The sequence below is a fragment of the Anopheles gambiae genome, chromosome X, assembly GCF_943734735.2.
Source record: "Anopheles gambiae chromosome X, idAnoGambNW_F1_1, whole genome shotgun sequence".
In the NCBI taxonomy this organism is placed as follows: Eukaryota; Metazoa; Arthropoda; class Insecta; order Diptera; family Culicidae; genus Anopheles; species Anopheles gambiae.
Window position 1 is genome coordinate 8,171,155 of NC_064600.1, and position 23,588 is coordinate 8,194,742.

The window sequence follows — 23,588 nt, forward strand, 5'->3', positions numbered from 1 at the left end:
TCAAATTTTAAGTCAATCGGATTACTACAATTGGAGAAAAAAAAATCAAAACAAACTTGGCTACCCGTGCAACCCGGTTGCCTAGAAAAGGGTGCCGCAATAATTGATTGCAAAAACGGGTTTAATCTGATCCAAAAATTCTTAGAAAAATTATAGATAAAGAAAACTGTAATTTACACTCATCTTCCAAATTTTAAGTCAATCGGACAACTAGAATCGGAGAAATAACCAATCAAATTTGATTTGGCTACACGGGTAAATTAAAAAAAAGTATTCAAAGAAAATGACGAGAAAATTCAAAGAAAAATGACGTGCTACGTCGCTCAAGATGACTGTAATTTACACTCATAGTCTAAATTTCAAGTCAATCAGATTACTATCATCGGATAAATAAGCAATCAAAATCCCAGGTTGGAGGCGAGTCAACCGGCATAGGCTTAAATTTAAACGGACGTGTGTCCAAAAATCGGGAGAAACGAACCATTCACCGTACACAGGCGCTGCTGATCCTGTTTGACATGCGTTGTTCGTTGGAGAGTTGGCGCTAAAGAAAAAGAAGAAGAAAGCGTCGAACACTTCAACAAAAGTGAGAAAGGCGTGCACAGGCTAGGACACGAACCGTAGCTGAGCGTTCACGGTAAGGATTTGGGGGATTGTCTGGGTGGAATTGTTAATGTTTCTTAGCGGGGCTTGCTGGTGTCGGTGTTTGAGAAAGTGTTTGAGAGAACGAATCACCGGCATGAAATTTGCAGCAGCAGCTTTGTCGCTACGGGAATCCGCCATTACTACCTGTCCGTCGCCGAAGAACCATTCCGTTGTCGTCATTGTCCGTGGTCGTCGCAACCTTCGTGAGAAAATCGATCCACAGTCCCGTGGTTTATTTCCGGTAATGGAAACGCTTGTGCGGCTTCTCCATCCAGCATTACGCGACCTGTGCCTGTGTGTCTATGTCTGTGTGAGTGTGTGTTGTTGAATTGCGTGTTTTTTCGCCCACTTACTGGGTTTGAGCGTCTCCAGTTTGTTGGCGTGCTTGAGAGGACAGGGAGCAAGTTTGTGTTAGGTCCGCGGCTTAAGAATAGTTTTGCAAAAGTGTGCTAAATTGCAAAAATTGAGCTTGCTAGATTGGCGGAGCAGGCGGCGTTGTGTTGGCAGTATGCGAGGTTAGGTTAGGGCTCCAGGCCCAAGGTACATTTTGTTTCATCTGTTGCTCAATTCTCGAGAAGTGAGTGATCTTGATTGGAACAGTCTGCAGTTTGTTGGCGTACTTGAGAGGACAGGGAGCAAGTTTGTGTTAGGTCCGCGGCTTAAGAATAGTTTTGCAAAAGTGTGCTAAATTGCAAAAATTGAGCTTGCTAGATTGGCGGAGCAGGCGGCGTTGTGTTGGCAGTATGCGAGGTTAGGTTAGGGCTCCAGGTCCAAGGTACATTATGTTTCATCTGTTGCTCGGGAAGCGTGTGATTTTGTTTGCAACAGAATTGAAGTCAATGGATTTGAGTTTAAGCGTCTCCAGTTTGTTAGCGTGCTTGAGAAGACAGTAAGCAAGTTTGTGTTAGGTTCGCGGTTTGAGGATTGTTTTGCAAAAGTGTGCTAAACTGCGAAAGTTGAGTCGGACGGACTGGCGGAGCAGGCGGCGTTGTGTTGGCAGTATGCGAGGTTAGGTTAGGGCTCCAGGCCCAAGGTACATTTTGTTTCATCTGTTGCTCAATTCTCGAGAAGTGAGTGATCTTGATCTCAAGCAGTTTGTTGGCGTGCTTGAGAGGATAGGAAGCAGGTTTGTTTGAGGTCTGCGTATTAAGGATAGTTTTGCAAAAGTGTGCTAAACTTCGAAAATTAAGCTTGCTAGATTGGCTGAGCAGGCGGCGTTGTGTTGGCAGTATGCGAGGTTAGGTTAGGGTTCCAGGTCCAAGGTACATTTTGTTTCATCTGTTGCTCGGGAAGCGTGTGATTTTGTTTGCAACAGAATTGAAGTCAATGGATTTGAGTTTAAGCGTCTCCAGTTTGTTAGCGTGCTTGAGAAGACAGTAAGCAAGTTTGTGTTAGGTTAGCGGTTTGAGGATTGTTTTGCAAAAGTGTGCTAAACTGCGAAAGTTGAGTCTGACGGACTGGCGGAGCAGGCGGCGTTGTGTTGGCAGTATGCGAGGTTAGGTTAGGGCTCCAGGCCCAAGGTACATTTTGTTTCATCTGTTGCTCAATTTTCGAGAAGTGAGTGATCTTGATTGGAACAGTCTGCAGTTTGTTGGCGTGCTTGAGAGGATAGGAAGCAGGTTTGTTTGAGGTCTGCGCATTAAGGATAGTTTTGCAAAAGTGTGCTAAACTTCGAAAATTAAGCTTGCTAGATTGGCTGAGCAGGCGGCGTTGTGTTGGCAGTATGCGAGGTTAGGTTAGGGTTCCAGGTCCAAGGTACATTTTGTTTCATCTATTGCTCAATTCTCGAGAAGTGAGTGATCTTGATTGGAACAGTCTGCAGTTTGTTGGCGTGCTTGAGAGGATAGGAAGCAGGTTTGTTTGAGGTCTGCGCATTAAGGATAGTTTTGCAAAAGTGTGCTAAACTTCGAAAATTAAGCTTGCTAGATTGGCTGAGCAGGCGGCGTTTTGTTGGCAGTATGCGAGGTTAGGTTAGGGTTCCAGGTCCAAGGTACATTTTGTTTCATCTGTTGCTCGGGAAGCGTGTGATTTTGTTTGCAACAGAATTGAAGTCAATGGATTTGAGTTTAAGCGTCTCCAGTTTGTTAGCGTGCTTGAGAAGACAGTAAGCAAGTTTGTGTTAGGTTAGCGGTTTGAGGATTATTTTGCAAAAGTGTGCTAAACTGCGAAAGTTGAGTCTGACGGACTGGCGGAGCAGGCGGCGTTGTGTTGGCAGTATGCAAGGTTAGGTTAGGGCTGTAGGCCCGAGGTACATTTTGTTTCATCTGTGTTCCAATACTCGGAAAACGGGTGATCTCGGTTGGAACAGAAAAGAAGAGAAAATCAATTTTGCCGTCTCGCACTAAAAAGTATGAATGAATTAAATACAAGACTTTGCAACTCAGCAGATGACGATACTAGGAACACGGCACAAGAACAATGATACGTGCAGCGTATTCCAGCAACTGTCCGTAGAAATGTCTCGCGATGAATGGGATGAATTGCTGAAAATCCCGCATCTCTAGTACCTCTAGCGAATGAAAAAGTAGACACCGTAATATCCGGCAAATGAGTTATTAACGGTCCGAGTTACGAGATAATGAGACCCAACGTTGCATTATAATCCTTTCCAGCTCAGTCTCCCATTCTCGGCACTGCTCATTGTTTGCTTCCGTCCTGAGCCCCGCGGCCCGGCTTTTTAGCTTCTTTGGCGTTGTTTGATTTCGAAAAGTTTCGTCCGCCATCGACGAGTGGTTTTCGGTCATCCGGCTAAACGTCATCCGCAGGAATGGGAACGCGCGAGCTCTGCTCTGCTCTGTGTGTGTGCGTGTGGCTACGTCTACGTCACTGTGCTGTCAGTGCCGGACCGCTCAAAACGTAAACAAATGCGACAGCGACATCGAACGAAGCAGGCCAGTGGCAGTAGCTTACGACTTCCCGGCCACCGGTGGCTTGGTGCTTTGTTTTCTGTTTTGTGTGTGACCGCAAAAGGAAGGACAATCGAACGTGTCGCGCACGTCGCTTCCCTTGCCCCACTTTCCGCCTAGCGATGCCTACTACCGCCAGCCAGTGGCCGGACGCTGAGCACTGTGGCAAAGTGTGCGCGAACCTCCGTGAGTGGCACGATCGTACCACGCTCATCCGGGAGTTGTCCCCCCGCTTCTTCTCCGTCCGCCAAGCTCACCAGCACCCATCTTTTCTGTTTTCTTCCATCCAGCTCGCTGCTAGCTGCTGAAGGATGAGCCGAGAGCGGCCGTTGCTCACCCCGGTCTGCTATGTCGGCGAGCGGAAGCAGTTCGTGGAGTCCATCCTGATGGCCAGCAACGAGTACGGGCCGAACCTTTCCTACAGCTCGATCAATCTGATTGGCCGGCCGTCCAACTTCCCGATCTACGGCGACCATACGGACTCGTACCTGTTGGTAGGTGTGCCGCTCCCACCGATCGGGCGGCAGGAGACAACAACGAAACCAAAATGCTAACCACACTCTTCTCTCTTTCCCTTGCCTTCCCCGGCCAGTCCTCGTACGGCAAGTGGCCCCGGCTGGCACCGTCGTACCGGCCCGAGTTCGGGCTGGCGAGGATAGCGCCGTGCGACAATCCGCCGGTGGACGAGTTCTTCGTCGTCAGCTTCGAGCAGGCCGTCTATCCGGCCGAGATCGGCGTGTACGAAACGCTGCATCCGGGCACGATCCGCCGCATCAGCTGCTACGTGCTGAAGGTCGGCTGGGTCTGTCTCTGGGACGGCCGCTCCGACAAGTGGGAGTACGTAGCGGGCGACAGGAGCGCTAGCCCCGCGCGCCTGTTCGTGCCGACCCTGCGCACCGTCCCGCACCGGACACGCGTGCTGCGTTTCGAGCTAAACATGCGCGACCAACGGTACATCAGCGGGCTGGACGGCATCATACTGGTGGGCGGCGTGCACGACTTCCACGAAGCGCGCGCGAAGGTTCAAGCAGTAGCATCGGCTGCCGCATCACCAACACCACCACCGGTGGAGGCGACGGCAGCATTGGAATTGATAGGCAAGGCGGCGGGAGGCACCAACCAGCCAAACCTTACCGATATGCCGTACGAGGTACTGTATCACATCCTCTCCCATCTCGACTGGTTCGCGCTCGCCGACGTGGAGAAGGTGTGCGTCCGGTGCGCCGAGGTGGTGGCCGACGCCCGCCTCTACCGGGAGGTGAACCTGCGCCCGTACTGGGACCGGGTGGATTCGCACTTTCTGCTGTGGCTGAGCAACCGTTGCACCGGCATCAAGAAGCTAGACCTGTCCGGGTGCGGCATCGTCAACGAGTTCAACATAATCGACCTGCAGATGTAAGCCGCATGAGAGAGCATGCTGATGTGCTAATTGTACTTACCTTCTTCTTCTTCTTATTTTGGCAGGTTTTTCAACCGCCACGGGCGCACGCTCACGCACCTGCGCCTTAACTGCATCGGCGTGCAGCACGCCATGTCGTTCGTGCTGCTGCTGTGTCCCGAGCTGACCGAGCTGTGCATGCAGAACGCGTTGCTGGACAATCAGCGCTACCAGCCGTCCGTCTGCAAGCGGCTGACCGTGCTCGATCTGAGCCGGGCGCAGTGTGCGTCCGAAACGCTGCTGGCCCTGCTGCAGCAAAACCCGCACCTGCAGCACCTGAGCCTGGCGAGCTGCGACCAGTCGAGCCTGTCCGACATCACGCACACGATCGGCGAGCACAACCGCGCCCTGCTCAGCCTGAAGCTGTGGAAGACGCACGCGCTCGGGGCGCACGGGCTGGTGCCGCTGCAGCACTGCACCAAGCTGCAGGAGCTCGATCTCGGCTACAGCAACCACGAGGAATGTGCCGAGGGTACGCTCGCCCAGCTGGCGGCGGCCTGTCCCGACCTGCGCTGGCTCGTGCTCGGCGGGTTCCGCGGCATCACCAACAACGATCTGCTGGCGATCGCGCGCCACTGCCCCCGGCTGCAGTACCTGGACCTGATGTGCTCCGTGATGCTGTCCGGCGAGGCGATCAACGCGATCTTCATCGGCTGCCCGGCGCTCCGCCTGCTCGAGCTGAGCTACTGCAACGGCATCGAGCAGGAGTGGATCAACATGTGGCGCCGCGACTTCCCGCACGTCGACGTGAAGCACCAACACTGACGCGGAGAAGAGGGGGAGAGGGTGTGTGTGTGGTGGAAGCAGATGCGCCCATGCGAAGTGTTGGCACTCTATCGTTTGTTTGTTTTTTCTTCTTCGCCCGTTTCATTCATAGATAGGTAGACGGCAAAGGCTGCTAGCCGCCGGTTTGAATTTAAAAATTGTCGTTCCTTCATTTGAGACGGTTCTGTTAGCTAATGTGAACTAATGCAAGTGAATTTCGTTTTACAACACCGACCACTGTAGCGGAGGAGGGCGTTATATACGCTTCATATCCAGCGAGGTATTGGCAGTTTTTCGTTTATTAGTTTTTTGTTCATTTACTTCAAAGATAGCTAGGCGGTACTGGCTCTTAGCCACCGGTTTGAATTTAAACGTTGTTGGACCTTCATTTGAGGGGGGTTTCTTAGCTAATGTGAACTATAGCAAGCGAATTTAGTTTTACCGACCACTGACGCGGGGGAAGGCATTATATACGCTTCATATCCAGCGAGGTATTGGCAGTTTTTCGTTTATTAGTTTTTTGTTCATTTACTTCAAAGATAGCTAGGCGGTACTGGCTCGTAGCCACCGGTTTGAATTTAAACGTTGTTGGACCTTCATTTGAGAGGGGTTTCGTAGCTAATGTGAACTATTGCAAGCGAATTTAGTTTTACCGACCACTGACGCGGGGGAAGGCGTTGGACGCGTATACATCCGCCGCGGTATTGGCAGTTTTTTTGTTTATTAGTTTTTATTTCTTCTCCTTCAAAAGTAGGTAGACGGTAATGGCTGCCAGCGGCCGGTTTGAACTTAAACATTGTTGTTCCTTTACTGAAAAGGATTATATTAGCTAATGTGAACTATAGCAAGTGAATTTAGTTTTACAACACCGAAGTGACTGTTGTTTATTGAATTATAATGAAATAAAAAAAAAGCAAGACGTTGAACTCGAACACACAAACGCCTGTGCGTTTCTTTTACTAGCCTGTTTGGATGCGGTGCCCATCTGCTCAAATACTTTGTTGTCTGCTTCGCACTGTTTCGCTCGTGGCAGAGTGGATTGCTAGCGCACTTTTGCTTTAGCGCATTTGGTCTGATTTTGCGTGTGCGATTTAATGACGACAACAAACCATCGTTTTTGCAACTCTGCACTTAAAAGTACACGGGGAAAACGAACCTATATGAACTCTTTGGTGGTAATGGGTCTGCATGGGCATATGGTGAACGTGATGGGATTGATTTTGCGATTTATATTTAATGCGCTGTGTGTGGTGCCTCGGACGCGTAAACAATGAATCAGCTGATCGGTACAGTGCGGTACGCGGCGGGTTATTTAGCGCCATCTATCAACCGGTAGGGGAAGCAGTCGGCGAACGAAACAAAACGTGCCCGTAGCGCTCGTAACGCTTCAACCGCTCACTGCGAACAGTTACCTAGCTTTAGGTTATGATTGACTAGCGCAGGATAAGTTACGAGTTTGTTTCTGGATCGAAATGGATTCCTGCTCGGTACCAGTCTCGTGGTAGTTTTGGGATAAGTTCCTGGAACCTGGGTAAATTATTCGGAATTCTTCTGTACTAGTTGCAGAATTGTGCATAGTTCCTGCGCTCAAAGAGATACAGGACCGAGAGCAGGAACACTTCCCGTAGCGGAAACAGGTTCCGAATGAGAACCTTCAGAACTGGAATGTGTTAATGTTCGTTGTAGTGATGTGTTCTCTGGAGCGCACACACGACTCGGATCCGACTCCGGTTATTGTTAGTCCGAGTTCCACCCGGAGTCGAAGTTGCTTGAAGTCGGTGTTGCCCGGAGTTGGTTAGTGTCAGGGTCCGGAGATGATATTTTATTTCCTATCGTGATATTCGTCCTCCGGTCTTGCGTGTGCACTTCGTAAACAGGCTTTACTCCGACTCCGGACGACTCCGGACGACTCCAGGCGTCTCTGACTCCATTCGAATTCGATTTCGTTCAACTCCAACTCCGGACGACTCCAGATGCCTCCGGGCCACTCCAGACTCCAGATGACTCCAACTCCGATACCGGACGACTACGACTCGGAACGGTTCCGATTCCGTATGACTCAGACTCTGGACGACTTCAGACGATTCCGACATTCGACGACTTAAGAGGCCTCCGATTCTGGGCGACTCTAGACAGCTCCAGCCGACTCCGAACGACACCGACTCCGTTAGATTCCGATTCCGGACGACTGCGACTCTCGACGACTCCGATTCCGGATGACTCCACCTCTGGGCGACTCCGGCCGACTCAGGACGACATCGATTCTGGACGACTTTGATTCCGGATGACTCTGACTCTGGACGACTCCAAATCCGTTAGATTCCAATTCCGGATGACTCCGACTCCGGACGACTCCGGATGACTTCGGACAACTCCGAATGTTTTCGGACGATTCCGGACGGCTCCGGATAATGCGGATTTGGAGATTGCCAACTTTACCTATGACTAGATCGTTGAACTAACGAGGATCTAGAAGCCGTTTCTCAACTAGTAACTACAGCACCTATCGTCTCTTTTTGTGCTTCACAATATCGCTCACCTGTAACTTATCGTTATCTAGCTGTGACCAGAAAAGGAAGAAGAAGAAAAAAAGCACCAAGATTTTCGTTAAGTGTTTGTAGCTCTTAGTTGGTTGGTTTTATTTCATTAATAATAATGCGCGTTTGCTCAGTGCCACACCTGGCAGAGACCGTTCCGAATTTCGAAACTGTTTTCGCTTGCGATTTCTATTTGTTTATTTGTTATTCTGGCAACGCTTTTCTGCGCAATTAGGTTACGCATCTAATACGCCCTTCCTAAGCAATAGCGGTTCCCGGTGTGCACTGGGAGGAACGGAGGATTTTGCGGTTAAAAAAAGAGATATTTCGAACAATCTTTAGTTACGCTACGTTGCGGCGTTGGTTTCTATGTTTGTTTTTCCGTTTCTTGGGGTTTTCAAAATGAATACTGTCCAATTTTGTTCCACCAAGCTTTCTTCTCCGTCTTGTACTTGCGTTTTCCAACGCCCACTAGCCCTCAGCTTGCCGTCTTGACCTACACGTAGTACACGTTTGATGTGCGTAAGAGTTTAAAAAACCGACTTCTTCTAACTATCTAACTTCCATCCCATGTTTGCATTGAGTCTCCTCCCTCTCTCGCTCTCTTTCTCTCTCTCCGTCTGCTTCTCTCTCTCTCTCTCTCGCCTCTAACATATTCTCTACACCTTTTTGTACAAACAAATCGGTTCGATCCCTGCAACCTACCACTAAGTTTTCGACAGAATGTCCAGCCACCCAGTGCGGCTAAAGCTCTCGGTTTACATTTTAAATACAGACAGTTTAGTAAAAAGAAAACAATAATTAAAGAAAACTAACATTAGGGATGGGTTGCTTCACCCAATCGCTCTACTATGACCATCACTACCGACTGCTTACTACCAAAGCTACTAAGCTGGATTACAACCGCCAAGTCGTGAAGATGCGCACGGGTTAGCGCGCTAGCTGGAGTGTTGGGCATTTCCCCCCCACCCGCTCCCCTCCCACCATCCTGTTTTTGTTTTGCTTTCTGTTTGTGCCTGTTTGGTTTTGCTTATTATTTTTCGCTCTTTCGCTTCTGTATACTGTTAAAATATTCAGTCTTCTTTGGTAAGTGGTAACCAAAACGGGAAGAGTTGTTGTGTGTGTGTGTGTTTTCATTATCTATTTTTTTTGTATTCTTGGCTGCCAATTACCCATCGCTACCATTTTGTAGTGTGCACTGACCATCGTTTTTTTTAAGTTAGGGAGGTTTTGCTTTTCCTAGTTTGCCTGCCGTAACGCAGTCCAGCAAACATGAAGCCGTGGGAGTTTCATTTACTGAGCTTAGAGTTTGCCACTGGGTACCCTGACTCTTCTACGCTCCATCCTCAGAAGGGGTTCTTGCACATACAAACAGCGCGAAACACACGATCAGCTTCTTGACACGACGCGAAGCGTGACACAGGGTGACGTTGCTCCCAGTCGAAGCATACACGAAAACCAAACGAGACGAACAAACAAAACAAAACGGAAACACCTACAACCTAGCTTGCGACATTCGGACTCCGGGCACGCCGTGTTAGAGCAGGAAAGGAAAAGGGAAGGAGATGGAGAAGGAAACAAAAACAACAACAAAAAAGCTGCAATTATGCTTATCAGTCGTACGGCGTCGGGCGCGCGCGTACACAGCAATCTCTGCTTCTATATATATATATGTATATGTGTATGCGGGTAGTAATACTTAAAATACTACATTTTAGACATAGTAACCGTAGTTTTTTGCGTTTTACATCTCTAGATATATATATAATGTATATATAGGTGTATATGGTATCGATCACCGTCATTAGTATTTAGCGGCTGGTTTGTTTGTTTGTTTGTTTGTTTGTTGTAAGACTTGTTAAGACTGGCTGCGCAACAACCTTGCAGCGCACAACGCTTGCCTCTCTTCCCTATCTGCTTTACCTCCTAAAGTATGTGAGTGTGTGTGTGTGTGTGTGTGTACGAGTGTGAGTGTATGTAAGTGTGATTTAATGTACTTATTGTCTGTTTGTATTGTGTGAATTCCATTCGATTTGTCTCCACTGTATGTGTGTTTTGATTTGAATTTGTGACGGCTGCTTTGTGACCGTCCAAACACCAAAAGTGACAGTTCGCAGCTGTCACCACTGCCGCTCAGTAAAGCAAAAAACCCACTTTGTACCGGGGCTCAGTAGTCAGTCAGTTAGTGTGCTCGTGACATCGCCTCCCGAGCGTGCAACGTGTGTGCGACGCTTGACTAGAGATCGAGGCATCGACTTTTTGCTTCTTATTTTCTTTCTCTTTCTTTGCCGTTTTGTCGCCCTATGCTTTGTATTGTCTTCCTCTACTATTCATTCTCCTTTCTTTCTCACTCCCACTCTCTTTCTCTCTCTCTCTCTCTCTGTCCATTTCTTGCTTTCTAAGTATTCTCCTAGTATTCGTTTCGCAGAAATCATTTTGTATAACGTTCTCTGTTTTTCTTTTTGTGTGTGTTGTTTTTGTTTGATTGATTTGAAACGTACCATTCCTTTTGTATTTTTTCTCTTAGTACTACTTTTACTCGAAACCAAAAGTGCGATTAAAGTGAAAGGCCTAAACGTTTAAAAAAAGTTCTTACTTAGCATTTTGTTTTACTTCCGTACACCTAAGCATCCTTTTTTCCTTCCCTCATGACTTTGTTTTTTGGCATTCGATAACGTTACTGCTGCTGCTGTTAAGTACTACTAAGGTAATGTATAATTTTGATACAATAATTTTGCGATCCACACACCACCCCATGGTGTGCGAAAAACGATTCGACAAATTAAAACAAAAAAAAAAAATGGTGGAACGATGGCGAAATAGTTACGCTTTAAGCAACCAAAAAAAAACTATATGACTGTTATGACCAGCATTCCGCGCGAGGATTGTTACTAGGACTTTTGGGATTTTAAGGGGTGGGAGGAGGGAGCGGAGGTTTGGCCTTTCCTCTCCTTCCCTTTCCTTTTTGTTTTTATTTTTTTATCGTGTCTCTCTCTCTCTCTCTATTTTCGCTTTTTTTGTACCAGTAAATAAACACCGAAAGAGTGCAGTAAAACACCACCCCAGGGGTGACGATGCTCGGTGCATTAAAGCAGAGACACAATCGTATAGATGGCGCTCAAAGGCCTTAGTGTACGTCTTAGTTGCTCTACCAGCCCTTTCAGCCCCGTGAGTTTTCCGAGAAAAGAAGGAGAGAAAAAACCGGGGCAACATCGGAAGAAAGACAAAAAGATGTAATATGGGTGGCGTGTTTTTGTTTGTTTTTGTTTGTTTGTTTTTTTTTTGCTTCCTTTTATTCTTCCTATTCTTCCTTTTCTATTCGCGCTTTCGTTTGTTTGTTTAGTTTGCTTCCTTTTCTGTTTTCGTTTTTTCTACTTTTCTTCTTCTTCTCATTTTCGTTTTTTCTTCTTCTTCATTATCATATTTTTCGTCTTCTTCCTTTTCTGTTCGTTTACTTCTGTCGTTTTCCCTGCTTTTCTGCTTTCCGCCCGCTTCCGCTTACCTATACTGACACACCGAACAAAGCTACTATAAACCGGTTAAATTAAATGCGTTCCTTTCCTGTTCCTGGGGAGCCTGTTTTCCGGCAGTTTCCCCCGGTCTCCTCCCAACCCCCTCTTCCACCCTTTTGCCACCTTTTTCCCTCCATTTTTTTCCCCTGTTTTGATATTCCCAAGCCACACGCTCAGTAGTTTGCAAAAGCGACAAAAACAAAACAAAAAAGCAATGCAACAGACAAACGCCAAAACGCCAAAAACCAAAAGCTCTCGGGTTTGTCGTTCCTGGTTTGGGGCCCATCGGGCCGGCTTGCTCCGGGGGGAAGAAGTTCGCTTTTCGCACTCCCCACCCAACCTTGGGAAAAGATTCCATTCCATCGCGAGCGCGATTCATTTCTAGCTCTCTTTTTTTTCTCTCTCTCTCTTTATCTCTTTCTTTCTCTTGCACCCAACCTATCGCTAGATCTACTAATTTGCCCGCCTTAAATCGCTTTGGTACGTGGAGTGGCGCAACACAGAACGCGACGCTCCACACGCCGCTCCATCCCTTCTCTCTCTCTCTCTCTCTCTCTCTCTCTCTCTCTCTCTCTCTCTCTCTCTCTTTCTCTCTTTCTCTCTCTCTCTCTCTCTTCCTCTGTTTTTTCCTATTTTCTTTTCGCGCAGACGGTCCTGTTCAATTGCCGTATCTGTGAGGGTGTATGTATGTGTGTGAGCATGTATGTATATGTGTGTGTGTGTGTGTTTTTTGTTTTGCAAAAATAAATACGTGTCCTTACATCGGTAGTGTACTAAGCGCTAGTTAGTACATCATGATTCCGTTAACCTACGTTTGCCTACATGTACAAGGTATATAAATGTATATATATTTATATAAAAAAGGTATATATGAATATATATCCATACAGACAGGGGGTTTAAGGGGGGGGGGGACTTGCTGCTGTATGTGTGTTACTGTGGGTTTTTGTTGTTGTTGTTCTTTTCAGTTTGTGTGTGGTATATCGTTTCAAAAAGGTCACTCATCGGCTTACCCTGTACCCCATGCCCATGCCGGACACACACGCCACCGACACACGTAAAGCGTGTGCATGTATGTGTGTGTGTGTGAGTGGGTGGGTGGGTTGCGGGTGCACGTTCACTACAAGATACGTTAAGATATACGATTTGATATTAAAATTATTATGCGTGTTGCATTCCTTATCCTTACATGGTTAAAATGTAAAATGTGTGTGTGTGTGTGTTTATGTGTTGAATGTGTATTATGTATGTGTGGGTTTTTTTCCTTTTTAAAGTACATATAAATAGATCCTTGCTCTCACTCTCTCATTCTTTCTCTCTCCCTCTCTCTCTCGCTCGCTCGCTCGCCCTAATACGATCTTGAAGGGGAAGCGCGGCACACGCTCCATACACTATTGTGAATGTGTATCTTTGTTTTCTTCTTCTTCTTCTTAATCGAAAAAGGGTCCAATTATTAATAACGTGCGCACCAAGATGGCGCACACTGCACTAAACCTTGCCCAACCGAGCAAAGAATGCGTTCGGGCGGTGTTACGTTTGTTTTTTTGTTTTTGGCGGGCGTTACACGCGTAACGGAGCATTACTAAAGCTGAATGCAAAAGCGCAATGGGAAATGAAGGGAGAGGGGAGAGGGGGGGGGAGGGAGGGGATGAAAGTGGCGGAGCTTCTCGAAAAATAAGAATACAATACTCCGGCGCACAGAACACTACAAAATGGTTCCGATTATGACGCCAGCAAACACGTGTCACGCGGGTGTCGCTCTGAGACATCGCTGAGACACACAGAGACAGAGAGAGAGAGAGGCGTTGTGATAGAGCGAGAGCACAGGACGAGGGGGCGTGGGGGGTGGTTTGGAGAGGATGGTGGTAATTAAAAAAAAAAACAAACAGGTAAGTGTGGATGGTGCGGAGCCCCGCGAGCAACACACTTCAAACATGGCACAGGGAAACCCACGGGCACTCCGCGTCGCTACTAAACGCCACTGCTGCTGCTGCTGCTGCTACTACTTTCGCTCGGCCAGCTGCACAACGCCACCTCGTATTCAACTCTTGACGCTTGTCTGCTGTTGCTGCTGCTGCTGCTGCTGTTGCCGTTTCCGGTGGTGGCGGGCGGGCCTGCACTGGCAGCACTCGTCGGCGGGCTGCTGCTGCGATTGCTGCAGTGCACGCTGCTTCGCATTCTGCCGGTTGCACATGGCGCGGTTGCACCGCTTGCGGCTACAGTTAAGCTGCCCATCCTGTTGCGAGAAGAAAGAGCGGGAAAGAAGAAAATGGTTAGCGATCGTTCGTCCCGTTGCGCTGCTCCGTTCGCTAGCGTGCCTACCTTGCACCGGCACTTGATGCACTTCTCCTCGCCGTGCGTCGCCAGTATCGGATGGTACTCCTGCCCGTTCTCGTAGATGTTCTCCTCGTACCGGCAGCCGCCGGCCGCCAGTATCGCCTGCGGCGACCGGAGCGTGCCGGCCGAGCCGCCCGCCTCATCGTACTGCACGTCCGGCCGTGCGCCGTGCGTCCGCTTCGACACCTTCGGTTCCTTCACCTGCGGGCACACCTTGCAGCACGCCTTCTTGTCCGGCCGGTAGGCGACCTTGTCGCTGCACGGCAGCGGCGGACACTGGGCCCGCGCACACTTCACCTGCAGCGTGAACAGCTCGCACGTGCAGATGGTGCAGGTTTCGTAGCCGCTCGGGTGCAGGTACGGGTGCCAGGTCGTGCCGGCCTCGTGGAACTCGTCGCCGAGGCTGCAGCCCCGCCCGTTGCTGCTGGCCGGGGCCGGCGGCGGCGCCACCGCTGGAGGGGCCGGTGCGGCCGACACTTTCGGAGCTGTAGCAAGAGGCAAAAAACAAAAAAAAAGAGTAAAGTTAGAAAATGGCGACGATGTAATCAAAACAGCTCGCGGAGAGCAAACACTTACCGGCACAGGACGGGCAGCATTCGCCCTTCTTCTGCACGATGTCCTCCTTGCGGCAGCGCAGCGGGGGACACTTCATCTTCTCGCACTTGTACTGCTGGTGGTCGCAGGAGCACATGGTGCACGCCTCGACCGCGCTGCGCCACGTTTCGCCCTCGTCGTAGAACCGGCCGGAGTGGAAGCACTTCTCGTTGGCGGCCACCGTCGGCACATCGTTCGCGGCGAACGGGTCCTGCTGCACCTCGTTGTCCAGCCCGCCGGTACAGTGGGGTGGGACGCGCGTCGGCGTGTGGAGGCGGGCCCGCAGCACCGGCTCGGCGGTGCCGTTCGAGCGCACCTCCAGATAGATGACGCTCGTCTCGAGCTTGGCGAGCTCGCGCGGCGGCAGCCCGAGCTGGAAGCCCTCCAGCTGGTTGCCGCTAAAGTCCTCCAGCAGGCGGCGGGCGACCGGCGCGTTCGGTGCCTCGAGCGGCAGCTCCTCCAGGTAGAGCTGCAGCGGATGGTAGGCGCCCGGGACGCCGGCGAGCGAGAGGTCATAGTGCAGGCTGCACTCATTGTCGACCGCGAGCCAGGCGAGCCCGACCGCGTGCGCTAGCGGGGCCGGTGCGTCCGCGCCGCGGCGCAGCAGCACCGGGGCGGCCGAGTCGCGCGCGTCCGCCACCTGGCGCGTCACGAACTTGCCGTGCAGCAGGGTGAGATTCTGTTCGTTCGCCACCTGGATCGCCAGCTCGCCCGCGTACAGCGGCTCGAGCACGCGCGGCCCCATGCGGTCGATCAGGCCGGACGCGTGCTCGCCGGTGAAGGCGCGCGTGAGCGTCTCGAGCTCGGGCCGGCGCTTCGCACTGTCGTCGAGCAGCGTGAGGACGGGACTGGCCGCCGCCCCGTGATGGTGGGGCAGCCGGTGCGTCTGCACGTGGTACACAAGCGCACCGTCCCGGTTCTGGTACATCCAGGCGAGCCCGCTCGCGTCGCTCCGCGCGTCCGCCCCGTGCGAGCTGAGCAGCGTTTGGAAGACTTCGCAAGCGACCCGACCACGGACCGGACCCTGCAGCCGCAGCAGCTCGGGATGGCGCCGGGACTCGACCGTGAGCGTCAGCTTGCCGCGCGTCAGCAGCCGCAGATCGCTCACGGACACCGGGGACGACACCTCGAGCACGTTGATGTCGTGGGCCGGCTTGCGGACGCGCTGCACATCCTCCAGGATGAGCTGGCGCTTGTCGAGCGACTCGAGCCGCACGCTCAGCGGCACGTCGGCCACGTCGTCCAGCGCGAACAGCCCGTTCAGCACGATCGTCAGGTGGATGGAGGAGGTGACACCGCTGCTGGTGGACACGATGGCGGTACCGCCCGCCCCGCCCATCATGTCGGACGTCGTCGCCGCTGCCGGTTCCAACAGCGAGCTGAACAGTTCGTGCGCGAGGGCCGGATACTTGGCGATCGGGCCGGCAATTGCCAGCTCGGCCTGATGTTTGCTGCCCCACAGCAGCACCACGCTGACGAGCTCGTCGCGCAGCAGCCGGCGGTATTCGCGCGGCACGCGCCTCCACACGCCGCACACCTTGCCGGTGCCGTTCTGGTACGCGCTCAGCCGGCCCTCGTCCGACGGCAGGGCGAGCGTGTGCTCCTCCAGGATGTTGCCGTTCGCGTGCACGAACTGGATCGAGCGGGGCCGGGCCGCCCGCTCCGACACGTAGAAGCTGTAGTAGAGGTTCTTCTTGTGGAACGAGAACCGGCCGGTCGCGACCACGTTCTGCGGGTTCAGCGTCGAGTACATCGTGCCCATGTCGTCCTTCTTCAGCAGCGAGGAGGTGCGCCCGGTCAGCAGGGCCGCAAAGTCTAAAAAGGAGGGACAAAGAGAGAGAGGGAGAGAGGGAGAGAACGTTAGAACAACCAACCAACGAAAGAGAGGGCAAGTTGGGGGAAAATACTTACGTTTGCTGCGCTCCTCCTCTTCCGGCATCGTCGCCTGGGGAAGATCTTGCACCACGTCAGGACCTGGAAGGGAAACAGAGAGAGAGAGAGAGAGGGGGAAGAAAAGAAAAGAAAGCATATAAGTACACGTTTGCTGCATGATAAGATACTGTTGCCATGTGTGTGTGTGTGTGTGTGTGTGCAAAATACGAAGATAACGATCGATCGGCAAAGGGTGATTTTGGAGGGTTGGACAGAGGGGAATGGTGCAGGGTTTGGTCTGTCGTTCTACAACTGCAATGACCTGCGTTGAACCCCTGCCCTGTCAATGCCTGTTGGCAAAGCAATCAAAGAAGAAGAAGCAAATAAGAAGGAAGCAACTGCTTCTGTGCGAAAACTAGCGGCGCCGGGCCCTAAGCGACGAACCTTACTACTTTTTACTGCACCATCTCGACCACCGACCCTCCCCCCCCCCCCCCCCCCCCCTTCCATGGTCTTGTTATCTGCTTATCGGCGTTAAGGACGTAACACTTTTGCGTTTACACACCAACCCCCTCCCCCCCTACCTTCCTTCCCCATTAACCCCACCCCTCCCTCGTCAATGTAGTGAAAGGCCCCGGGGCGCGCACAGGTTTCGGATACGCCAGGTCGCGCTTATCGCGCTTGTGTGGCGCGCTGACAACTTACAGTGCTTAGCGTAACTATGCAACTAGCAGATTTTATTTATTTATTTAGTTATTTATGTTTGCTGATAGTTACAAAAAAAGGTAGCGACAGGTAAGATTGATGTTTTTCGTGCACTGAAAATCAACATAAAAAGTCGGTTGGAAAAAGTGGCTTTTTTATTTTTGTTTTTTTTTTTTTGTTTTTTTTTTTGCTATGCTGTTATAAACACACAGAAAGGCAAAATGCGCAAAATGACTCTCGATAATCGCTCCTTCAGCTTCCAAACAGGCCAAGTATCTAAACACGGCTAAACCCAGCCACGAATGTATTTCAATATAATATTTTAGTTACCAACCATTAACAAAAAAAGGCTTGAGTAAAGGATCACCACTACACCCACAATTTGCTTGTTTTTTTTTCAAAAACAAAATAATAATAAAAAAAAATTAAAAAAAGCAACTATAACATTACGTTACGCACTGTAGTGTGGTGGAAACGGACGAACGCGCTATGGTTTGCTGCGAATCGTTGTGCCCTATGGTTTCTTTCTCTTCTCCAATTTCAAGATCACATCCCCCACAATCCGTGAGGGGGGGGTGGGGGGGGGGGGAGAGGGGGAAGGAAGCGGGTCCCCGGAAACCCGCCCCAACCCAAAACGGAAGGCTCTCGAAGCGTCAGTCATGGTTTGTTTGATGTCAAGTTTTGCGTGCTAATTCCTTCCCGAGCGGCGCATTTTCTTCCCGACAGATACAGACCAGTGTGCGTGTGTGTGTGTGGTATACAACACATATACAGTGGTTGCGTCACAGACTCGGGGGGCTGCCGCCGCCACTTCCCATTGTTTGTCTAGCTGTCTGGGGGATACGCGGGGCGGGGAGGGGGGGGCGGTCAAGCCGCGCCAAGGCGACACGAGCACGGTGGTGGTGGTGGTGGTGGTGGTGGCACGGTTGTTTATTTGCACGATTTGCCTTTTGTTTGCCTGTGCGCCCCCGAGCTGTGTTTGCACGTCCACACGGTCGCCGGCGTCTTGTGGTGCTGCTGCTACCCACCGCGAAAAGGGGATCACCGCGCTTGTGTGCCCACCGTGTGTCCATTCACAAAATCCCTCCACGGAACCAGCTTCTTCGTCCGTGAGATCCGTCCGCGGGCTACAGCCAGCCAGCCACGGCGACCGGGCGTGGAACCGGGGTTACGCAACGGTGCAGCAGAGCCGCTTGTGTTGTGCGCTCTAGAACGAGCAGGAGACCTCGGTGGTGCCCCACACAACGCTATCTTTGCATATCTCGGTAAGTGCGTAAATTCCGGTTGCGGGCAGGCGCGCACGCAGATTACGAGGAGGAGGGGCACACACACACACACACACACACACACACACACACGCAAAAAAAGGCAAAGACCGATAAAACTCCAAAACTGGCCACACTTTCTCCGGAATGACGACGCCGCCCCAAAAACGGGCAACGGAACTGGCACAGATGTCGGCATTGTGTGTGAATCCACCCCCCGGGAGGAGGTGTTGGTAGTGGCAGTGGAGAAGGAGGTGGAGGTGGAGGAGGAGGCTCCAGCTGAACGCCAAAACAACGGACGCCCCCAAAAAAAAAAAACGAAAAGACACGATCGAACGTTTGCACGGGGATCACTATGTAGTAGTAATGATACGTCGCCGTCGCAGCTGTGCAATGTGGAAAGAGTTGTTGACACACACACACACACACACACGCGCGCTTTGGTGTTGTTCGGTTCGAAGGAATCGATCAGGTGCTCTGGGTGGTTTCTTGGAAAAACTGCTCCAACCATACAGGCGACAGTGACGTATGGTTTCTGGAGGGGGGAGGAAGGGGGGCAAAGGGGCGGCAGGGAGCTCGCTGACGAGCGATTGGAGTGTGCGATAGGCGGCATAGGCCAGACTAGCGCGCGATTAGCGGAAGGAGCCATAACACCCCCCCCCCCCAACCCCGCTCCCCCAATTCACCCTTCCTCCCCACAAGCTTGCTGAAGCCAAGGCGCACTGTGCTATCAATAATAGTAACACTTCCACGGGCAAACAAAACCGCGGGCTGGCGGGCGGGCACACGCACACACACACACACACACACACACGGCAACACACTGGGGGGGGAGAAAATCGGTCGAGGTCAGACCCGCGCAAACCAGTGGCTCCGGGCGCCACACACTGGTATCTTTGGGGTGTGCGTGGTGACTTGCACGGGGAAGGCAAACCACACACACACACAGACACAGACACACAGACACACACCGGAGGCGCTTGTGCAAAACATACCTCACACACACACACACACACACATACGGTTGGAAGAAGGAAGTGAACCTGACATCTGGTGCGAAGCACTTCGTCTCTAGCAGTGAGGACTCCTCAGACGCACTGCCATATTGCGCTGCTAGAGAGTCGTCGCGGGCAGTAGTAGTAGCAGCACTGTGAGCTCTTATCTCCATTCCCGGAAGTGGGTTGGCGTATATCCCAATGCATGCATGGCAAGATGACTCCCTTTCTGTGTGCTGTGCGCTACGTTCTAACCCACCGACCCTTTGGATCCTCGGCAAATCTCAGGACTCTCTGTGATGGCACCAGTCGCACAGAGTCGCCGTCACCGAGGGCGCCCTCCTGCAGAAAAAAGCTCAAGGCTAACACACACACACACGGGCAGACGTCGTTTGTGCGAACTTGTGTGTGAAGGAAGGAAGCAGAGGAAGTATGGTGATGAGCAATGCGGGGTGTGGGGCGACGACACTAACGGCAGCAGCAGCAGCAGCAAGCAAGCAAGCAGATGCGATTTACCAAGGGGGGGGGGGGGGTGATATCAGGTGTTGGGTAGCCGCACGGCCGCGGCGCCCTGACAAGGTGATAACGATTGCGGTCAACACGGTCCAGTGCACGTAGCGCCAGGCTACTGGACAATGAGAGAGCAGGGGCGAGAGAGAGCGAGATAGAGAGCGAGAGAAGGCAACAAAAAAAAAAGCGAACGCTCTGTTCGCCACGCCTCGCCACCAGGTAGGTGGTGTAGGTGTGGGTGTCGCCAGTAGCTCGTCAAAAAAAAAAAAAAAAAGAAAAAAAAGAAAAAAAGAAAAAAAAACCATTCCTTGTGCGAGACGACGGAGCCTCACCAGATATAGAAGGTGTAGAGTGCTGCTACCACACCACACGTAGCGAGCCAAAGCGCCAAAAGCGTACCGCAGGCAAACAGATCAACCAAGTGAGAGTCACCGGGAAAGAGGAATGGAGGAGGGGGGGGGGGGGGGTGAGGGCAAAATAAACGCGCGTAAAATCTACTGCCGGGCGCACAATCGGGACGGAGACGGGGGCCGTGCGGTGTGTGAAATGAGCGCGCGAGCGCGCACCGTGATGGCGCCGTCGCGCTTCAAGAGACTACGTCATTCGGTCGTGGTGGCGATGGTTTTGGCGAGTCTGGTGCTGCCGCCGCCACTTTTTTGCCCTTGTTGCGGTGCGGTCACCCGGTCACCTCTTGTCCATTGCCCCACCCCCCCCCCCCCTCAAGTCGTCCTTTTGCCTCCTGTCGCGAAGCATACTCGTTTGTTGTGATGTGTGTGTGTTTTTTTTTGCCTTGCTTTGCTTCTGTTACATTCTTTCTCTGTCTGTCTATCTTCTCTAGAGGGGGGGGGGGGGTTCGTTGTCTCCGCCACCTTCGCCGCGAGCCGAGCGATTGAACTCACTGTGAATGGTGCCTGAAGGGGTAACAATAACAACAACAATAAAACACTAAAACAAGCAACACAACCACACGCCAATGAACCGGCGCTAAATGGTTGGCTCCTGTGCCCCCCCCCCCCCCCTCCTCTTCCCATAAACACTAAAGCCTGTGAGGCACTGTGTGAAACGGTTCAACTGCTGCCTCAGAACCTTATCCTATACGAAGGAGGCACCAACAGTGGGGACGACTTGGCCTCTCGCAAAGCCTCCGCAGAAGGGTGGTCTACGCTGCTCAACACACACACACACACATACATGCACATACACAAAGAGAGACACACAGACATATAGAGCGGTACTTACTCTGAGCATCTCCCGGACAGGTCTTGCAGCATCTTCCCGGCAGCAGGATCGGATCGTCACAGGTCGGCTTCGGACATTCGTTCTTGATGTTGCGACACTGGACGCGGCCCACGACGCGACGCTTCTTCTGGAACTGGAAAGAGAGAGAGAGAGAGCGAGAGATGTAGCGAGAGAGCGATCAGAGGTGTCTGCGGCTGGTGTGAATGAATTTGCAAACTCCAAGCCCCCGCTTCTTTCGTTTTTTTTTTTTTTTGCTGTTGGGTGGGTGTGTTAGGATGACTTCTCGAAGGCACCCAAAGGCCTGTGAAGCCGGGGAAATAATTAATTCATTAGGTAGGGGGAGGGGGCACGGGGGGGAAAGGATGCTTTCGTTGAAGCTTGGGCGAGATAATCGATGACTTTGACGAGGCAATAAATCCTGCCGCGATCGTCTGGGCAGCAACCGGGCGCGCCGGGGGGAGGTGGGGGGGGGGGGGGGTATTGTAAGGCCACTTTCAGCAGTTTTTTTTTTTGGTGCAAAATCAAAAACAGGAAGAAGATGAATGAAACGGGAAAACGATCGCCCGAATGAATTTGAAATGAGCCGCACGGGTTTTGAATGTCTCCTGGGGGAGGGCAGTTGTAGTGTTTGCCGCCGGATTCCGGTTTTGACTGTACAAAACTAGCAAAAAAAAAAAAAACTGGGAGACTGGCCCAGACACAATCCCGCAAACCGATATAGCTTTCCCAGTTTGTGGTGCGACAGTGTCAGGTCTACGTCTGTGTGGTCTTTCAGTTGGTGGGCCAAGACGGCCGCTACTTACCGGTACACATTCGCACATGATGCAGTACATGACGCCAAACGGGGGGCCCAAATCGGCGAACCAGGTCGTGTGCAGCTCGCGTATGGTCTTGCCAAACTGGCACTCTGTAACGATAGAGAGAGAGAGAGAGAGAGAGAGAGAAGAGCATACATTAGTTTGATTGAGCGAGAGAGAAAACATTTGGATGCTGTCGGGGAAGTGGATAGCGAGCGAGCGAACGCCAAAAGGAAAGAAGTGGCGAAACAGTGGCATCACAAAACAGAGAACCGGTAATGGTCTAGCCGCCAAACGCAGGAAGAGGAGAAGAAGCAGAGCGTGAGACAGGGGAGGAGGAACAGATTAGTTAACAACTGGCGCCACCAATTTGCGCGATCGATCTGCTTTTTTTTTTTGCTAAAGGTGCTGCTGCTTTCGGTAGGTCGTCGGACAGCGAAAGAGGTGGCGGCAGAGCGCAATGGCCGTTTTTTGCCACCTTCGTTGTTGCTCACCGGCAATTCCTCGCCGGGTTGGAGCATTATCGTGCGCTGGAAGGAAGTTTGGAGCAGAACCGCTAAATTCAAGTTATCCGCGGTGGCTTTTTGTTTTCTGGTATCTCCCCCCCCTTCAAGGCGCGAACACGAACGTATCCGTTGCGTAGTTGTCAAGGGTCTGGCGTTCTCTAGCTCCCCTTCCCTCTCTCTCCCATGCCACCCTCCCCCAAGATCACAAACGACAGATGTTGCCGAGGTACTCCCCGGGCAGGTTCGGTGACTTCCCGAGGCCCCAACGCTCTTCAGCGCGTTTCGACTGTGCTGGAGCACTGTCGATCGGTCGATCGATTTCACATTCATCATCAGTGAAGTGGAACGGTGGGGAGAGAGGTGGAGGGGGGGTTGATTATTGGGGGCGGTTTTTGCTGTTGCCGAGAGCTAATTTATGGTCCCATTCATCTTCGTCGCTCGGGTTTCCGATCCGGTTCGAAGCCGAAAAACAGAAGAAAAAAATCAACCACACACACACACACACACACAAACACACTGAGTGCATTATGTAAGGTTGGAGAGGCGCAGCCATGGGTTTTGGTGGGATAAAAATACCTGTGTGTGTGTGTGTGTGTGTGTTTGCCGGCCGGTATCCACAGGAACAAAATTAAAAAAAAAAAACTGTTTTGTCGCACATGGTCTGAGGAAGATCTAACCAAAAAGGAAGCAAATCCCAACAACAACAAAAAAAAAAGAAAATCCACAACAACCAATGATGTAATGGAAGTCGGGCGGGTGACGACGACGACGACGACGACTCCTCCTCGGGGAGGCAGGCAGCCGGGGGCAGGAGGGTTGGTCCCGGGTGGCGGGAAAAACGCGAGGGAAGATCAAGGTCAATCGCTCTGTGTGTGTGTGTGTGCGAACAGAGTTGTTGTTGGGGTTGCGGTTTTTGTTTTGTTGCTTTTCGGTTTTGACGTGTTGTTACCTACCCGGGGGGCGGG

General features: G+C 51.6%; 2 protein-coding genes across 6 annotated transcripts in view; one reads left to right on the forward strand and one right to left on the reverse strand.

Moving 5' to 3' along the window:
• Positions 1-514: 514 nt before the first annotated feature.
• Positions 515-6,694, forward strand: LOC1271769 (F-box/LRR-repeat protein 4). 3 transcript variants are annotated; one of them, XM_310622.4, is made up of 4 exons: positions 515-637; positions 3,842-4,045; positions 4,144-4,946; positions 5,016-6,694. In XM_310622.4, the coding sequence occupies exons 2-4, from the start codon at positions 3,863-3,865 to the stop codon at positions 5,752-5,754; spliced, it is 1,725 nt and encodes a 574-aa protein (XP_310622.4). In that variant the 5' UTR covers positions 515-637; positions 3,842-3,862; the 3' UTR covers positions 5,755-6,694. The 3 variants fall into 3 exon arrangements, with proteins under 3 accessions (XP_310622.4, XP_061515493.1, XP_003437004.2); XM_061659509.1 differs by lacking the exon at positions 515-637 and adding an exon at positions 2,731-2,749; XM_003436956.2 differs by lacking the exon at positions 515-637 and adding an exon at positions 2,937-3,737.
• A 1,661-nt stretch (positions 6,695-8,355) lies between these two features.
• The window catches only part of LOC1271767 (dorsal-ventral patterning protein Sog), a 32,893-nt gene continuing 17,660 nt past the window's right edge, over positions 8,356-23,588 (reverse strand). For all 3 annotated transcript variants that reach the window (XM_061659391.1, XM_061659380.1, XM_061659397.1), the window contains 6 exons: positions 22,124-22,227; positions 21,321-21,453; positions 16,646-16,708; positions 14,717-16,549; positions 14,126-14,625; positions 8,356-14,039 (listed from right to left, as the gene is read on the reverse strand). In XM_061659391.1, coding sequence (XP_061515375.1) covers positions 13,845-14,039; positions 14,126-14,625; positions 14,717-16,549; positions 16,646-16,708; positions 21,321-21,453; positions 22,124-22,227 — 2,828 coding nt within the window. In that variant the 3' untranslated portion in view covers positions 8,356-13,844. The remainder of the gene's footprint in view (positions 14,040-14,125; positions 14,626-14,716; positions 16,550-16,645; positions 16,709-21,320; positions 21,454-22,123; positions 22,228-23,588) is intronic.

Bases quoted from the DNA above. Each gene is read 5' to 3' on its own strand.
- LOC1271769 (XM_310622.4), top strand. From the start codon at position 3,863: ATGAGCCGAGAGCGGCCGTTGCTCACCCCGGTCTGCTATGTCGGCGAG. The intron at 4,046-4,143 runs GTAGGTGTGCCG...TTCCCCGGCCAG, and splicing joins ATACGGACTCGTACCTGTTG to TCCTCGTACGGCAAGTGGCC. The intron at 4,947-5,015 runs GTAAGCCGCATG...TTATTTTGGCAG, and splicing joins AACATAATCGACCTGCAGAT to GTTTTTCAACCGCCACGGGC.